At 51.7% G+C, this 18,360-nt stretch overlaps 1 protein-coding gene across 7 annotated transcripts in view; it reads right to left on the reverse strand.

Annotated features, from left to right (window-relative positions):
* Window positions 1-18,360, reverse strand: part of SLC2A9 (solute carrier family 2 member 9) — a 231,812-nt gene that overhangs the window by 189,176 nt on the left and 24,276 nt on the right. For 5 of the 7 annotated variants that reach the window (XM_064584279.1, XM_064584272.1, XM_064584270.1 and 2 more), the window contains one exon: window positions 2,769-2,869. Coding sequence is in view for 6 of the 7 variants with exons in the window: in XM_064584272.1 (XP_064440342.1) it covers window positions 2,769-2,831 (63 nt within the window). In the remaining variant the exon portion in view is untranslated. Of the gene's footprint in view, window positions 1-2,768; window positions 2,870-11,919; window positions 12,502-18,360 lie in introns of those variants that run through there. The other 2 variants (XM_064584273.1, XM_064584271.1) reach the window with 2 other exon arrangements.

Raw genomic sequence — 18,360 nt, forward strand, 5'->3', positions numbered from 1 at the left:
GTTGACCCGAGCTGTCCCTTCCCCTTGCCACAGCTTAGCGGCTTAAAACCCAGACACGGGTGGGTGGCGCGCTGCCTGGGTTTGAGCCTCCGCACAGCCACTTAGGACCTGTGAGCCCTGGTGCAAGTCCCTCGGCCTCTCTGTGGCACAGGGTCCTGGTCTGTAACACGGGCGTGACGGGGCCACCGCCTCAGACTTGTGGAAGATTCTGTGAGTTTATACTCGAAAAGCACGTCGAACCGAGGAAGCTAAAACATCAGCCAGCATACCGCAAGTGTACAATGAATACTCATTAGTATGTTTTAAATCACCTTGTCCCCAGATAATGTGCTGTATCTGGACCCAAATGCTCTCACCCTTTTCTAAGTAAGTACCATCCTGCGTACTCTGCGTAGAAAGATCTGGGCCCCTCTAGGGAATTAGCGTCCTCCGCGGTAAACGGGGAGGTCTGGGGCCAGGTTAATGTCACCGGGCAATTGCTAAGGCCTGTGCCAGGGCTCAAGTTTGGTCTCCCGGTGGTGAACATGATGCGTTGCACCTGCCTGGACCAGACGGCAGGTAACCGGGACTACCCATCACGCGAGCACCCTCCTCCTGCACCTCCCGGGCCGCGTCTGCACTGCTTTGCCCTCGGCCAAATGTGTTCACACCCATGATGTCAGCAGTCCTCCACCAGCCATCTGAGGAGCTGCTAGGCCGACGTGACAGGGAAGAAGTGGAGTTTGGGAGAGTGGGTACCATTCCCACATTGGCTTGGCCTGTGGTGCCGCGCTCTCTGGCAGACCCTGAGAAAGTTACCTCTATCAAGGATGTGGCCATTAGACAAATGTTCCCAGGTGTGCTGGGCCTGAGCCACGATCACCCTCTTCTGACCCGTATGCACACACCCACCCTCCATTATTTATCGAGTACCTACTCCTGCCAGGTTCTCCTGGCCCTTGCTCAGGAGACTACCTCTGACTACCCATAACTGCTCATCCATCGGCACTCCGCTCTCTCACCAGCTCCCCCCGAAGCCCCGCCGGGCCTCTCTCTGCCCCTCTGTGCTCTGTAGGCTGCTCACCACTGCACTGGCTGTGACCATCCTTACTTACAAGTGTCTGTCCCCATGTGTGCCTTTCTCTCTGGACGGGAGCTCACCAAGGGCCGGGGCTGTGTGTGTCTGTTTTGGAGTGAACTGTGTCCCCCTCCCCAGATTCATCTGGGGAAGTGCTAACCCCCAGCACCTCAGAAGGTGACTGTATTGGGGGACAGGGTCTTTAAAGAAGAGAGTGGGGTAAAATGAGGTCACTAGGGTAGACCCCAATCCGATATGACTGGTGTCTTTATAAGAAGAGCATGGGACACAGACACATATAAAAGAAAGTCCATGTAAGGACGTGGGGAGAGGACAGCTGTCTACATGCCAAGGACAGAAGCCTCAGAAGGAACCAACCCTGCTGACATCCTTGATCTCAGACTCCAGCCTCCAGGACCATGAGAAAGTAGATCTCTGTTGTTTAAGCCCCCCAGCTTGTGATGCTTTGTCATGGCAGCCTGAGCAGGCTAATCCAGCATCCTGAGCCTCTTTGGATTCCCAGAGTTTTCTTCCCACCTCACTCAAGGAAGGGGCCAGGTAGATACTTCTGGAACTGAACTCAAACTGATGGTGTCCTGAAGCTAGAAAGTCAGCTTGGACAAGATGAAAATTTTCTACCAGGAAAGGAAAAAAAAATGGGGGGGGGGGGAGTTTTTTATTGAATAGCATTTAAGCAGAATGATTAAGATGACAGTACCACTTCCTTCCTGACACCAAATGCCTGGACTGCAGAGCCTTGTGACTCTACCTCACAGGAGTGTGTCCTTGGAGGGAATGACTGTTTATTTAATGTGACTCTGCCACATCCCTGGATGACCCGAGGAGGTGGCTGGACCCTCCTTAAGCCTCTGTCTCACACCTATGGGTGGGGACAATCACTCTCAGCCTGCCAGTTCCACACTTCCCTGGTGGTTTGATAAATACACTTGTGTTGATCTTTGTCCGGCTAAATACAGTTTATTAAAAACATGGACATGTTTTTTTCTTGGACATGTTATTTTCTTCTGAGTCCTGGTTGCTTCTGCTGCTATCACAGGAGATGAGGCACAAAGGGACCAGGGTTCGAGACCACTCCTCCCCAAACTAGCTACGTAGCCTTGGACAAGTGGCTTCATCCCCGTCTGAGCTGCAGCTCCTCGCCTGCAAAATGAGGGTGGTGATGTCTTCACTGGGGTATATGGCCAAGAGAACCGAAGGAGAGACCCGGGTAAAGGCCCCACACAGAGCAGGTGCTGTCTGGCTTTGGTTTTTGAGTCTGGTTTAAAAGAAGGTGCAAGGATCCCTGAGGAGTGAGGGCCTCTCTGGGGCAGGTGGACTGGGCCTTGTGGTGGGGTAGGGAATGGGTTTCAGCATATCCTCAAGGACCTCGACATCCTCACTCTCACACAGCAGTGTCCCCTCGTTGCGAAATGACCTTTGGAGTGGAGACACTCCCGCCAGTCCTGAAGACCACCAGCAGATGACAGAGTCATCATCACCCACAGTACAATACGATCAGTGGCCTAGGGCTCGTAGTACATGCTTTCCTGCTCACACGGCAACTTCCCACACACTGTTGCTTCTACCCCCTTGCTCTCTCTTCTCCACCTGACCTCGCCTCCATCTACATCTCCTCGGGAGCAGCGAAGGGGCCGGGAGGGACTGCCCCAGCGTCACCAGAACAGGGAGAGAGAAGGAAACCAGGACTGACCAATTTCTTTCTCGCCAAATCACTTTCTTTGGAATCTGCTGAGTCCTTTTCACTGCACTTCATGGTTTATTTTTCAAAATTTGGACTGGGTTTCCTTGTTCCTGAAAAAGAGAAAAAAAAGGAAGAAGTCATTAGATACTTGCCGTCCCGATGGGTAATTAGGGAAGGTGCCCCAAAATGGGGGGGTTGCCTGGTGAGGACACGAGGACAGCGGTGCCCAGCTCCCCTGGGGACCCACGCATCTCCATGCTCGTCTCTAGCCTCATGTCTCCATCTGCAGGATGCGGGATGGTGGGGCTGGACGACTTCTGTGTTTCCCGCACTTGCTGTGTTGCTTATTAAATTCAGGCCCCTCCCCAAAACATTCTCATTCAGATGGTCATCCTTATGGCAGGGAAGATCTTGGAAACTCCAAAATTTCTGTCCCCAAGACGTGAAAATAAAAGCGGTGTAAATTAAAACCAAGTGCCCATCTTCCCTGTCAAATTGGAACCAGTCACCAAAATTGTAACCAAAATCACTGGCAGGACAGAAGTAGAAAAATGTGCAGCTTTTCTGGAGTTTGGAAATAAGTTACCAGAGCCATAAAAATATGTGGGCCCTTTGGCCCAACTACTCCATCTATAAAAAGTTATTAGAAAGCAGTAATAAAGAACATGCACAAAGATTTTAGCCCGAGATTGTTAACAAATGGGTATTCACAATAGAAAAAAAAAATCTAACAGGAAAGTTTAAATAAGTTATGGTACATCCATATATGGAAACTCATGTAGTATTTAAAAACTATGTTAAAGAATATTTAACGTCATGGGAAAATGCTCATCATCTTACTTGACAGAGAAAGATCTATAAAAGAATATCCATTAGCATTAAAAACAGATGTACTTACTAATAAATCCATGCTATTATATGAGGACTTAAACTATGCCCGTGTGTTTTTTCATATAAAATTAAGATTTTTTTAGATGTTGGTACATTATTTATTCCACAATTATTCATTAAGCCTGTAATACCTAGGTAAGATCAAGACAGACCTTGCCCTGCCCTCATGGAGCTTCCATTCTAGAAGAGCCCATTTGGGAAGAGCATACAGAGTGCTCCCGGGGCATGGGGAAGGCGGAAGGACAGCAGGAGCCTGGGCTGCCAAGGTGAGCAAAGGACTCATCACATATTTATGTGCAGCGAAAATAGACTCCCTGGAAGTAGCAAAACGGAACAGCAGTTTCTACTTGGCTGTGGTATTTTAGTCCATTTCTATCTGGTTGGTTTTCCTGTGCTTTTCCAATTTTTGACACACACACACCCCCCACTTCTATAACTAGAAAAGCAAGTTTTAAAAAATCGCTTTAAATTTAAAAAAACTTTAAAATCAGTCCTTAAGGTGTCAAGTAGCCAAGCAGGCATAAAAAAATACAATTCTGGAAGAATATTTAGTTCTGATAGGATGATGGGTTCTGCGATCCAGAAGTCATTTGAGCTGGCCCCACAGGAATGTTGGTTGGTGAGCTTCTGTGGGCAGCGCTCGAGGGGGACATCTGAGGCCCTCCCCTGAGGGACCCTGCCTATCTCAGCCCAGCACACACCCCGGGACGCTCCAGCCCACTGGACCTCCCTTTTCAGGCCATTCTCATTCTCGTGTTCCTTTGGCTGCCCCTTAGCCTAGAATGCTTTTCCTCCTCCCCGTGCACAGAAGGAAGTGATTCAGTTTTTCCAGAAGGAACAGACAGTCACTCAGAGTAGGTGAGCCTTGAAGGTGAGACTCTGTGCCTCACCCTACAGAGACCACCACAGAGCTGACAATGACTTCATCGTCCCCGAGACATCATGTCCCAGGTGGGAAGCTGCCCACCGGCACGACACAAGGCCAGGTGCAGACAGCGTGCACCCCAGGCGGCATGGGGCCATGAGTTCAAACCCCAGCCCTATAGCTTACAAGCTGTGTGACTTGGGGCAAGGTGCTTAACCTCTCTGTACCTCTGTTTCTTTATATGTCGAGTGAGGAAGAATAACAGGACATATCTCACAGGGCTTTTGTGAAGATCAAATGAGTCCATGTATATGAAGCACATAATAAATGCTAAATGGTCACCATCATCACCGGACTCCCAGCAAATGGTCTCTGTGGAGCGCAGATAAGGCAATCATTTGTCAGGGTCCTCGTGGGACACCGTTCTAAGACGGTGTCTTAGAACTGGTTACGAGGAAAAAGGAGGGGGAACCATTTGGCGTATGAGTAGAGAACCCTCAACTGCCTCAAAATAATTCTCGAAGGCTTAAATAGAATAATGAATAAATAGAACATAGTATAAATAGAAGCTCTGAGCGTGAGGTTCTAAAACCCTGTCTTTTCAATCTGCAGTAATAATATAGAAATTGCTGCTGATGCGATCTCACACTCTACTGATGCCCACTAGTGTGGCTGTGACACTTCTTAAAAAAGTTCCAAGTGCGCTGCACCCGTTGATGAGCAGCCCGGTCCCAGCCCCCAGGGTGCCCACCTGCCTCAGCCCAGCAGCTACAGGGTTAACGCCTACATAGCGATGCCCAAGACTCTGCTCCTAGCAATCTGATTGCCCCCCCCCCCCCCCCGCCTCGGCTGTACCTGGGGTTAAATATTTAGAAAACCGCCTCTGCTACTGATAATAAACTTTGACGGGTGCCATGTGTCGATCGCGATGGCCAGCCATGCTGGAAATAAAGTAAGCGAGCCTTGGAGAAGTATCTTTACCCGCCCAACCCGTCACAGAGGGTGGATCTGAGCCTACACAGCTTCAGGTCACATCGTCGCTCAAAAACCTGTGTTGGGTGGAAGGACGGACGGACGGAGGCGAAGAGAGGGCACGGCTGACATTCGTACACCACAGAACGTCAGCAGACGGCGCAGGTGAACCTGTTCTCCCAAAGCTGGCTCATGCAAGCGGGAGGCCACCTCCCTCGAAGTGCCTGCAGGTGCTGCCTTGTGTGCGGTCCTGCCCCTGGCTGACAGCTCTCCGTGGGAAATGCCACATACTTCCAAGTCCCCCCACGTTTTTGATTAATACTTGGCTGTGACTTTATTCTTAATTTTCAGGGTGAAGTCTCTGCTGACTTCGACATGGAGCTAAAGCTAACTCTGAAACAACATATTGAAAAGGAATGTGGAAAATAGAGCAGAGTTGAGAGAGAGAGGAGAGAAAGAAAAAAAGAAATAGAAGGAGAGGGAGGGAGGGAAGGGGGCCGGCAGAAGGAGATTACTGGATTAGTAGCCATCCGAATGATTGCCTTAGCCATAATCACTCGTAATCAAATTCATTTTTATGTTAACATTTATCAAACACCATGCTAAGCACTTCATGTGCGTTTTCTCTCTTAATCTTCACCAAATTGATTTTCAAATCCCTCACTTTTCAATTCTCTTATTCCAGCTGCTTGGTGAGAGTCTCATAGGCTCTTGAAATCATCCCTAAAGCTAATCCAGGTCTGTGAGCATAACTCACCTGGCTCCTCCCTTGTCTGTTACAGTCTAAAGAGCAAAGAGCATATGCTTCCTAGGTAACTCAGCTCCCCATATAATCCGATATAAGCCTGCGAAATTGTCAAAGAAAGCAACATTAACGATTAAATGGCACCAGCTGTTACTGTAAACATTCCGTGAAGCCTCTCTCCAGGGGCCGAGAGAGAAATGATTAACAGTGAACTACCGAGGGCTAGCTCAGCTTATCAGAAACGTGCCAGGTGAGGGTCAACAAGTTCTGGACCAGAGTCAAAGGCAGAGGTATTCCCGAGAAGCCACTGCTGATTATGGGACTGACCTTCCTGGGTGTCGGAGGGCTTCTTGCTAGCCTGAGGGTGTGTGGCCAGCGTGGGACCAGCCTGCCCAGGTGGCGGTGAGGTTTAGGTGACATGACACGCAACAAGCTGTAAAGCAGGACACAGATGGATGCACGCTGATCGGGTCCTACGCCCAAATGAGCAGGATGAAGGGTTTACGCTTGCTACTCTGTTGATGTAGGAGTACAATTAGCCCAATGAGAAATACGTGAGAGCCGTCGACTCTGAGATGCTGTACCCGTGGGCATTGCTCTTGTTATTCTAGGAATGCCACAATATCCTCCTGACCTGTCCCTCTAGCGTGAAAGAGATGCCCACGTGTGAATCCTACTCTGTCTTCAGGACTCTGAGATAAATGGAGGGCTGGAGTGGTGCAGAGATGCGAGGGACAGAGGTGAGGAATCCAAGAGCATGTCTGGGGAGCGCGGGGCAAGATCCAAGGTCAGCCAAGGGCACCCACAGCCTCCTCCTGACCAGTTCACAGAGAGAGCCGACAGTGTGGGAAGTGAAAATGGGCTCCTGGGAGTCCCACCCACCATGGAAAAGGGACTCTGTGCCTGGTTCAGGCATGTGTTTAGGTCCTGGGAGATAGCACCGTTTGGGGAACCTGGAAAAGCGCATCCAATTCCCTTGGCATCAGTTCAGAGCACCCAGGCAACCTGCTCATGGCTAATCCCATTTCCCCAGTTTCCCAATCTTGAGGTTGACAAAAGGTGGCCTGGAGAGCAGGAAGAAATCACCTGATCCCTGCGAAGCATCTACGACAGGTGTTTTTACCGACCAACCTCCATGTCTCACACAACTTGCACACCAGGAAGATGACATTTCTGTGCCCGGGGTGATTTGAGCTGTGCATAAGGAAATGCAGACACACCCAGGCAGTGCGATTGCTCCCCCAGGCTTTTCAAAGCTTCCGCAATTATCCAGCTGGTGCCTAGCCCTTTCTTTCCCCAATCAGTCACCCGACCTCTCGCTCTTGACATCTTTTTAGCTGCAGCAGATCATTCTCAATGCCAGGATTATTCAACCATTGGTTTAACAGCATCTGGATAGATAATATAACATGATGACTAAGAGCCTGGGATTCAGAGCTCGAATCCCAGCCTGCCACTCCCCAGCCACGTCACATGGGGCAAGTCACCTGTCTGCGAGGTGGGGATTAGGGAGTGCTCATCTCAGGGTCATATCATACAGACCAAACAAGGTGCTGCCCTTGGAATTGCCTGCTGTGTAGCAAGTGCCCAGTATTGCTATTGTTTTGGGAAGTCTCTTTGTTGATCATTATTTTTCTTCTTGTTTATTCATTTATTCTTTTTCAAGTGTTTATGGAGCACCTACTATGTGGCCAACATAGTGCTAGATACTGAGAAAGCTGCAAAGAAGGGTAAACCTATTACTTCCATCAGGTAATTCACAATCAGGTCAGAAGGATGAGCCACTGGAAGGAACCTGCATTTAGTAAGCACCTACTGTGTGCCAGGCACTGGTTATGCACAGCCTCATTTAATCCTAAGAGCAGCCACTAAGTGTTTGTCAGTTCCATTCTGTGGCCAAGCATACTGGGGTTCCACAGTCACCCCACTTGCCTAAAGCACCACAACTTGTGGATGAGAATTGACGTTTAATGCAGGACCATCCATTCCACCCGCTGCCCACCCTCTGTTCACTGCCACTCTGTGGGGGAAGCCTCTCATCAGAGTGAGCCTCGGGACCTTGGTGTCTACACATTTTTCTCTTTTTTTTTTGGTGGTGCAGCATCCAAAAAGACTTCTTACTTTAGAGGGTCTGCCTTATGGGTCTTGTGGGTACATCCCTCTCACCTTCTCAAGAGTCTTCCAGCAATTATCCTCTTTCCCTTCAGCATCATCAATTTCTCCTTCTCTACTGGATCTTTCTAGGCTAGATACAAAGGTGTCTTAACATCACCAACTGAAAAACAAAAACTAAACTAAGAAGTGTTGGAGGGGCGCCTGGGTGGCTCAGTTGGTTAAGCGACTGCCTTCGGCTCAGGTCATGATCCCAGAGCCCTGGGATCGAGTCCCGCGTCGGGCTCCCTGCTCGGTGGGGAGTCTGCTTCGTCCTCTGACCCTATCCCCTCTCATGTGTTCTCTCTCTCTCATTCTCTCTCTCTCAAATAAATAAATAAAATCTTTAAAAAAAAAAAAAGAAGCGTTGGAGAGGGGGGCACCTGGGTGGCTCAGTCAGTTGAGCGCCTGACTTGGTTTCGGCTCAGGTCATAATCTCAGGGTCATGAGATGGAGTCCCGTGTCAGGCTCCGCACTCAGTAGGGAGTCTGCTTCCTCCTTCTCCCTTGCCCTCTGCCCCTCCCCCTCCTCACTCTCTCAAATAAATAAATAAATAAATAAACCTAGAAGCGTTGGTGAGGATGTGGAGAAACTAGAGCCCTCCTACATTGTCGGTGGGGATGTCAGCCTCTTCAGCAACAGTGGGAAACAGTTTGATGGTTTCTCAAAGCGCCCTGATAGAATTACCTTGGGACCCAGCAATACAATTCCTGGGTATATACCCGAGGGAATTGAAAGCAGGTGTTCAAACAGAACTTGTACTTGAATGCTTGCAGCAGTGTTATGTACTGTAGTTAAAATGTGGAAAGAGTCCCAATGTCCATTAGTTAATGAATGGATACACAGTGTGGTCTATCCACACCTGGATTACTCATTCAGAAAGGAATGAAGTCCGGAGACATGTTTACAGTGTGGAAGAACCTCGAAAACCTTATGCTGAGGTGAAAAAGCTGGACACAAATAGTCAACCTGTTTCATGATTCCATTTAGATGGAATGTGCAGAAAAGGCAGATCCAGAGAGGCTGAAAGCTGACTAGTGGTTGCCATGGGCTGGAGGAGGTGGCCAATGGGAAGCCAATATTTGATGGGTTTGTTTTGGGGGAGATGAAAATGTTTTGGAGCTAGACAGAGGTGTTGGTTACACAACACTGTGAATGTAGAAAATGGTTAATTTTATGTTAAGTGAAGTTCACCTCAATTAGGAAAAAAAAAACTTCCTTTGACTCCATGACCTTCTGTTATCACCCCATTTCCTTGCTCTTTGTCACAGCTAAGCTGTCCCAAAGGATTCACTGTCTCCACTCTGCACTTCCTTAGTCTGCTCCAGCAGAGGGTTTTGACCCATCATACCACTCAAGTTGCTCTTACTGAGGACATCAATCATCCAAAGTCACTAGTCAATTCCCTATAACCTCCCAGCAGCTTTGACAAAGGTGACCACTCCTCTTCCTTCTGGGTCCTTCTAGAAACTTCCTTGTCCTGTCTTCCAGTCAACATGCTGGCCTGTTTTCCCTCAGCAGCTCCTCCTTCCCTGCGAGGCCACCGAGGATGGAGGCTCCCAGGACTCAGCCTTTGCAAAGGCCTCCTCTCTGCTCTGCCCACACTCTTGTCATGGTCGACCTCATCCAGACTTGTCCCCAGCCTTCAGCCCACCCATATGAAAACTGAACTTCTGTTACCCCTGCCCAATTCCCCTCTTCCATCAGGCCTCTCCCTCATCCAGCCCCCTCCCAGTTCCCAGGCCAAAAAGCAGACTCCTTCCTCCCTCTGAATTCCCTCCTGGTGCCTGGCCAAATAATGACAACCCTCACCACCTCGGCTCCCAGTTATATCCCGGGCAGATGGCACATCCCTCCCCCGACCCTGTCCGCACGGCCTCCAGACCACTGCCCGACTCCTCAACCCCCACCCCTTCTGCAGGTGCTCTCCATCCCGGGGCGGCCAGAGTGACCTCCTCTGCAAACACCCAGCCCTCGGGACCTACTCTGCTTCCAGCCTCCGGTGACTTTCCTAGGACCAGTCCTGATGTGCCATTCCCTGCTCCCAGAGTCAGACCCTCCTCCTCGTTCATCCAAGTGACACAGAAGAGCGAGGGGCTGGCCCCTCCTGGCCTGAGTGTGGGACTTAGGAAGGTTGCGAAGGGCCCCAATGACAAGGCCCATGTCTGCCTCTCCAACTTGTCGCTCTGCTCTCTCCTTTGGCCTCCACATACCCCTCACCCGGGCCTTCTCCCTTCCTCCCAAACACCCAGGTTCTGCCATCTTGGGGCCTTTGGACCTGCTGCTCCTTCTGCCCAGAGATCCGTCCCCAGACCACTATAGGGCTGCTTCACTCTTGTCCTGCAGGTCTTAGCTCGCACATCTCCTTAGAAAGGCTCTCTCTCACCGCCCTGCCTAAACCAAACCCACCCAACCCCAAGTCGGCCTGCCTGTCCGTCTGTGCGTCTGTCTCTCCCTGCCTCCTTTTCTGAGTCCTCCTCCTTCTCCCTGTCTGCTCCCTCTCTCTCCTTCCTTCCCTCTTTCTCTCTTTTTCATTACCTTTTATTTTCTTCAACATACTTAATACCTGACGTTCTCTTTTTTGTCTATTTGTTTTGGGGCTCCTGTCTTTTCTCCCCGGCAGAATGCAACTCCATGGGGGAGGGGGCAGTGGGGGGGGCAGAGACCTTGTTGCTTATCACTGCTGTCCTCCCAGTGCCCAGACACAGTCCAGCACGTAGTAGGCACTTCATGTGTATTTGGTGAAGAACTGATCAGAGCAGCCACAGTGCCCGCTGAGCTCTCTCTTGCCCGCAGAAAAGCCCGGCAAGAGTGCTCAGCCTAGACTGGCTGCCAGGGTGGCCCGCCAGCACTGGGCCCCGAGTCTGACCCAGAGCCACGGGTGCCGCCGAGGAAATGCAGTATTCTCTGGCAGGAGTCAGGGGGCCACGGCACTCAGTGTCCCGCAGTGGGGGGGTCAGGGACCTCCCGACCAGGTGGTTTTCTTGCTGTCTGCTTCCCACGTTTTCTGCATACTTCCAGAACCTGGATGCACAGTCTCTCCGTGGACGCCCACGGCATGTTTGCTTGGTATCATTTTGCGTCTGTCTGGAGCCCTCAGGGAGCTCTTACTCTGACTCACAAGCCCTTAAGGAGAAGCACGGACAGACCTCTGCTTAGTTTGATCACCATTTTGAAGGAAGTTGGAAAAGGAGCTCGTTTAAAAAAACAACAACAACAAAATGGAGTGGAATGTCTGAAGATTCAGACCCTCTGCCTGGCTCATGAGCTTGGTTTAGGCGGGAAGAGCAAGGCTCTGGCACCCACCGGGACTGTCCCCAGCCAGCCGTGTGACCTTAAGCAATTCGGCTAACCGCCGTGAGCTCAGCCTCCTTGCCTGCATCATAAACACGCCAGCATGTCCCTATAAGGGGATCAATAATGTATGAACCTAATACTCAACCCCTGGCAGAGACTTGTCAATTGTACCCATTTTTAACACTTAGAAGTCAACCATTTATGACATTCAGAGGGTCCGATAAATATTTATACTTAGCTGTTCATTCAGAGTTTCTCTCGGGTTCTTGTTCAGCTTGACCAGAGTTGACAAACAAGAATGGAGCAGGTCCCCGGGGAATTTGTGATCTCCGGGGAGACTTGGCGCGTGGCCCTCCGATGTCAGAGGAAGGGCTGTGGGCCAGACGCCAGTTAGCTTGGATCGTCCTGAGACTCGGAAGTGCTCATCCAAGCTGCTGCTGGGTTCTCTCCCGCCTCTCTGGCCGCCTTCCACACGTTCTTCCTTGGGGCCTCCTCCTCCTTCCTTGGGGCCTCCTCACTGGGCGCTGGCTTCCTGGGCAGCTCTGATCCCCTGCGTGCTGACAACTCCCACGGTTCAATCCCAGCCCAGGTGTCCCACGTTCCGGGCCAGCCCACGCCCCAGGATGCCGGCACTTGGGGACTAAAAGGAGCCTCAGAATTAAGGTGGCCTGGTGAAGCCGGTGAAGTGGCCAGGTCAGTTCCTAGCTGAGCAAGCACCTGGAGGGAGTCATGCGTCTGGGGCCAGGGCGGGCCCCTTGGGCTGCACGCAACCGGCACACTCGAATGAATAACCAGCATCTCCGATGCACCAAGGTCCGCAGCCTGCCGCCCTCCCCGCTCCTCCCGCCCCAAACTAGCTCCTCCACAGTCTTCCTGTCCGGGTGAGTGGCGTCGCCGTCCCACCTGCTGCCCACACGCGCCTCAGCAACACAGAATCTGACCGCCTCCCACCAGTCCCTGCCTTTCAGCCCTAGCCCCTAGTCCAGGCCGTCTTGGCAGCTCTGGGAGGAGCCCGCTGCATCCTGCCTGCTCTCCCCGCCCCTGCCCCTGCCCCCGCCCCCCACTGCCCCACAGAGCAGCTGAGTGCTCTTTATAATGTAGGTTGGAGCTCGTCCCTCCGTGCTCAGAAAATGCCCCTCCCGTTGGCTCTGGACCCTCTCAGCTCAGGGTTATGTTCTCAGGCCTTCACAAGGGCTACGGCCTCTGACCCCAATGACTCATACCTGACCCTGTCCCTCCATCTCCTTCCCCCTACCCCTCCACTCTGGTCAGCCGGCTCCCTTGGTACCCTCGAGTGGTTCTAGGACACTCTTGTCTCAGACCTTTTGTACCTGCTGTTCCTCTCCCGGGGCCACCCCCCGCCCCCCTGCCCAGATCTGCAAAGGGCTCACAGCTTACTTCCCTCTGGCCTCCACTCAGATAGGACCCATTGGAGAGGGCCCCTGACCCCTGATATAAAATGCAGCTCGTAATTAATCACCCCCATGACCTCCATCTATCCCACTGGATTTTCCTTTTTTTTTTTTTTTTAAAGATTTTATTTATTTATTTGAGAGAGAGAGAATGAGAGAGAGCAGATGAGAGGGGGGAGGGTCAGAGAGAAGCAGACTCTCCGTAGAGCAGGGAGCCCGATGCGGGACTCGATCCAGGGACTCCAGGATCATGACCTGAGCCGAAGGCAGTCGCTTAACCAACTGAGCCACCCAGGCGCCCCGGCCGGATTTTCCTTTGGCATGGCACCAATCACCATCGGCTGAATATTTACCTGTCGGCTGAGCTCTGTCCTCCAGCTAGAATGTGTAGCCCAGACGGCTGGGACTAGGTCTTGTGCTGCTCACTCTCCTGGCCTCCCTGGCTCTAGTTCCCACCTCCCCTGTCCTGCTCTTACCCTGGGGAGCCGGCCCTGAGGGATGGCATTGGTGGACTCCCTTGCAACTAGCTGTCAGCCCAAGAGAACCGTGGGCAGGAAATCGAATGGTGGGAAGACAAGGGCGCTTCTTCCCTGCACCCCCTCCCCCACTGCCAATTCAGCAGCTCTGGCAATAGCCGCCTTGTCCCCAAGTCCCCAAGTGCAGGTCCCTGCAGGTGACCCAATGACACTTCCTTCCCTTGCCCTCAGGGCCAGCTGTAATGGCTCCTCGCTGTCATGGGGAGCCTGGCCATTCCTCATCTGTTATTTTACCCCTACCCACACCTCTGTAAGTCACTTGAATTGTCTGGGGTGGGTTCAGTTTCCTCCTGAAACCCTAGCCCAGCCACCCCAGCCACGTTTACTGCTGCGCCTGGCACCTAGAATACAGTCTGAAACATGGCACTTGGTAAATATTTTTAATTCATTAATGAGCTGATTAATTAATTAGCAGAAGGATGAATGGGAGGAAATCAATATGCTACTTAAAGGAATGAATAGATCAACGAATAGAGCCATTTTGCTTCTTGAAGGAAATAATTAAACCAATGAGCTAACTTTTAAGGAAGCATGAATAGGGGGAAAAAGTGAACAGAATCTGTGGGTGCCTTCGAATTGTGTGCTTAGCAGAGTTCTGAATCTGTTTCCTGGCTCTTACCTTGAAGGTTAGATTACAGGCCCTTCCTCCCAGCCAGACTGATGAAGGTTCTGAGATCCCCTTGACCTTGGAGCCCTGGCTGCTGGCCCCATCTCCCCAGGCTGGCCGCACACCCTCTGAGTCGTGCCTGGAGCCTTCGGGCTCACCCTCTGCCCAAAGCAGCAAAGACTCCTCCCTGCTCCGGGGACGCCCCCAGGGTCCACGCCCCCGCGCCCTGGAGAGGGAAAGCCCCCTGGCTTCTGCTGCAAGAGAGGGCCCTACTTGCTCAGCACGAGCACCGGCTAGTGAGCTTCAGCTTGGCCAGACTGCCACATTCACCCGGCTTCCAGCTAGCAAGCAGTCTTTTCCTGGCTTGTGACAACACTCAGTGTGGGGAAGCAGCAGAGGACCTGGAGGGGACACCCACAAGCACCTTAGCCTTCCAAAGCGGACAGTCGCTCTAGTGGGTCTGGCGAAGCTTGGGCCGGAGCGAGGGGACAGGGACAGAAACCACAGAGCAGGACATCCAAGTGCCACTGGGCCGAGAAGTCACAGGGAGCAGGGAGTGGATGGTCACCTGGAGCTGCTCTCCCTTTCCTTCTCTCTGTTCCCTGGGAAGCAGCCGCCAGGGACCGCTGAGCAAGCAGGGGCACTTCTGCATGGGATGAGGAAGCTGGTTTCTCTCACACAGTGAAGGGAAGCCAAGTTCTCCCTCCAGGGAAGGGGAAGGCGGCAGAGCAAGGGAGGGGCACCGGCGAGACTGACACCCCAGCTGATGGCACGGCTTTGCCCAGGCTGGCTGGACTTGATCGCTGCGTTCAATGTGTCCAGCCCGGAATGACCTCCTGGGGCTATCAACGTCCCAGAGGTGCTGTTGGGGGGTGCCTTCCTCCCTGCGGAACAACCACAGGAGAGGCTATAAGTAGACACTTAACTCGTTGCATTTTGCCAAGCAAACTCTGCTCTGCAAAAGAAATCCACCTGCTCATTCATTCATTCGTTCATTCACTTCCTCATTTATTTACTTGACCCAGGCTTCCTGAGGTCGTACTAAGAGCCAGGCCCTCTGTTAGTTGCTGGAGGTACAGAAATGAGTCCGAGAAAGTCCCTCCTGAAAGGCGCTCACACTCTAGGAAAGAGACAGACACACAGCAGTGCGGGACATGCTCCTTCAATATTCAGTGGTCCAGGCCCGGTCCCTGGCACCTCGGATGGAGCCATGAACTCACACAGACAAAACTTCCTGTCCTCGTGGGGCTTGCATTCTCAGGAAGGGACACAGATGGTAGACCACACATGTGATTAAAGGACGGTTTGTTAGATTGGGATAGGTGCCATGGAAAAACATAAAGAAGGGCGTATAGAGGGCTGTGGGGTGGGATATTATAAATTTTTAAAAGATGGTTCTGGAAGCCCTCACCCAGAAGGTAACACGTGAGCAAAGACATGAAGGAAGGGAGGGCTTGAGCCGGGTGGGGAAGTTATAATGGTTACAACATGTGTGTTACGAAGGCCACACACCCCAGAGCCTTACTCCGCGGCAGCCCAGAAGGACAGCTCTCTGGTTATGAAGGAAAGGAGTTTCTAGCAGAAGAGCAGCTCAGGGAGAAGGGCCAATGGGGAGGAACTACTGGAGTGCCATGAGTGGGTGAGGAGAGGGACAGATCTTTCCAGAGAGGGAAGTGGGGCAACGGATGGGCTGGTCTAGTTGCTTGGACGGGATCCTATCGACACAGGGTTGACTGTGAGTGGCGGGATGGTGGTGTGATGGAAAGATTCAGGTGCTGGCACTGGACCCCCAAAGTTCAAACCGTAGCACCTCACTGGCTCTGTGACCTTGAGCAAGTCATTCGACCTCTGGAAGCCTCAGGGTTTTTTTTTACCCTATCTGTAAAATGGGAAGAATCACAGAACTCCCTCCACAGGATCAAGTGACTTAGAAGTGCATCTGTATTATGTGTTCCTCTGAAAGAGCATGGAGGGTGGACTGGAGTCAGGCACGGGGCCAGACTGTCGGCAGGGAGGCACATCTGAGAGCTTGAGAACGGGAGCTTGCAAGGTCCTTGATCGCGCATCCCAGAGTGGGACATCTGCTGGAAAGATGATTTACCCCTCCATTCAGTTCATGGTTCCTAGGCTCGCTGGCCGAGATACAGACGTACTTCTGCCCTCTTGGGCTTGCAATCTGGGTAAGGGGACACAGATTAAAACACACGCCATCCACGGTAGGCTTGCGATAGAGCACGTGGGGTCAAGGGCAAAGCTTGACCCTTGAGAAGCCTAGAACACCAGTGAGGGCAGTGACAGCAAGATGCCAGTCCTTGTTCCCACCTGGAGAGTTTCTCAAAAACGTAGATTTCTGGCCCTGGCCAGACCCACTGGCTCTGAAAATCCAGAGGAAATGTCTAATAAGCTAATCCGAATTATCAGCAAAATTGGCAAATGCTGATCCACCACAACTCCCTCGTTTTTACAGATAGGAAATGTGGGGTCCAGAGACTGGCTCAAGGAGCCACGGCCAGGGTGGGCAGGTGAGGCGGGGCTGGAAATCAGAGGCCTCTGTTCCCTGACTGCATTCATCTCTTCGGGCTGCATAACAGAGTCCCACAAGCTAGGGAGTTTCAAACCACAGAAACCTACTTTTCCCAGTTCTAGAGGCTAGAAGTCTGTCTTGAAGGCTCTAGGGGAGAAGCGGCTCCATGCCTTTCTCTTAGCTTCCGGGGTCACTGGCCACCCTTGGCCTTCCTTGGCGTGCAGCCATAACTCCAGCCTCCGTCTGCGTCCTCCCTTGGCCTTCTCCCTGTGTGTCCTCTCCTTATAAAAACACGAGTCATATTGGATTAGGGCCCACCCTATTCCAGTATGACTATATCTTAACCAATTGCATCTGTGATAACTCTATTTCCAAATAAGTTCACATTCTGAGATACTGGGGTTTAGGACTGCAACACAGTTTCTGGGGGGGAAGACGTGGTTCAGCCCACCACCCCCTTTCTCCGCCAGCCTTGACGGCTCCCCGCATGGACGTGGTTCGGACCCACCTGATTCCGGGAAGAGCTGAGGGCGCTGACGCTAAAATGAAATGGACAAAACAGGACTAATATACTAAGAAATAACAAATGGGTGATGATGAAGAACCACCAAGTGGAGAGGGAGATGGAGTTGTGGGGGACATTTCTACTAGAGACGGTCTGACTCAATGTCATTCTGGGTGTCTGGACTCCTGGCTCCTGTGGGCACTTTTCCCACTTGGGCTTATCTTTACAGGACGGTGGCTGAGCAGCCCAGAAAGGACCCCCTCAAGCAAAGATAGCATCAGCAGGTGTGGGGGTATGTCTTTGGGACCTTCTGAGCTCGGGGATGCTCCTCACTGTGTCACAGGTGGTTTGTGGGGAACCGATGATGTAATGAAAATTAAATAATAACTGGAAAAAAATAACATTTTTAGAGAGCTTTGCAATTTATAGAATGTCTTCACACTTATCATCAGAAATAGTCCTCCCCAGAATTCTGTGGGGAACTCATGCGTTTACTGATGATGAGAAGACCAAAGGGCAGAGAGGTAACGAGTTCACACAGGGAGTTGTAAATGAGTCACAACTAAACTGGCTTTCTTGGTTCTCAGCTCAGGCCTCTCCCCACATCTCCCATGACAACAAGGCTTCATCGCTCCCCACAGCTCTTCCCATCTGCAGTTTTCAAAGGCATCATGACCAGTCAATCCACCCACCCATCCATCCATCAGTAAGTATACAAGTAAGTAAATGGCTATATTCCTTAAAATTACTATTTACTCTGGTTACTGGTTCATTTACATCGTCTCATCTGTTTTCAACGGAAACCCAGGAAGCAGCCTTGGCAGGTACCACCCCCGAGGCTAGAAGGCTGGAATTAAAGTTAAGAGCTGCCCCCATCGCCGCCGGGTGGGGTTCTGCTGGACGAGACCCCTGAGAAGGGATGCTCAAAGGAACAGAGGTCGGCCCCGGCCCCACGACAGGCTTCAACCCCCTCCCTTCATGGCTTCCTTCCAGCCAAGAGAGCCCATCACTTCCTGGAGAGTCTCAAGCCGGGGTATCTTGAACTGAGTTAAACTGAGAGGCTCATTTTATGGGCACTGGGGAAAGGCCCTGAAAT

This window comes from Mirounga angustirostris, unplaced genomic scaffold, assembly GCF_029215605.1.
Source record: "Mirounga angustirostris isolate CCGP_5_RB_7025 unplaced genomic scaffold, mMirAng1.0.hap1 SCAF_2, whole genome shotgun sequence".
Classification (NCBI taxonomy): Eukaryota; Metazoa; Chordata; class Mammalia; order Carnivora; family Phocidae; genus Mirounga; species Mirounga angustirostris.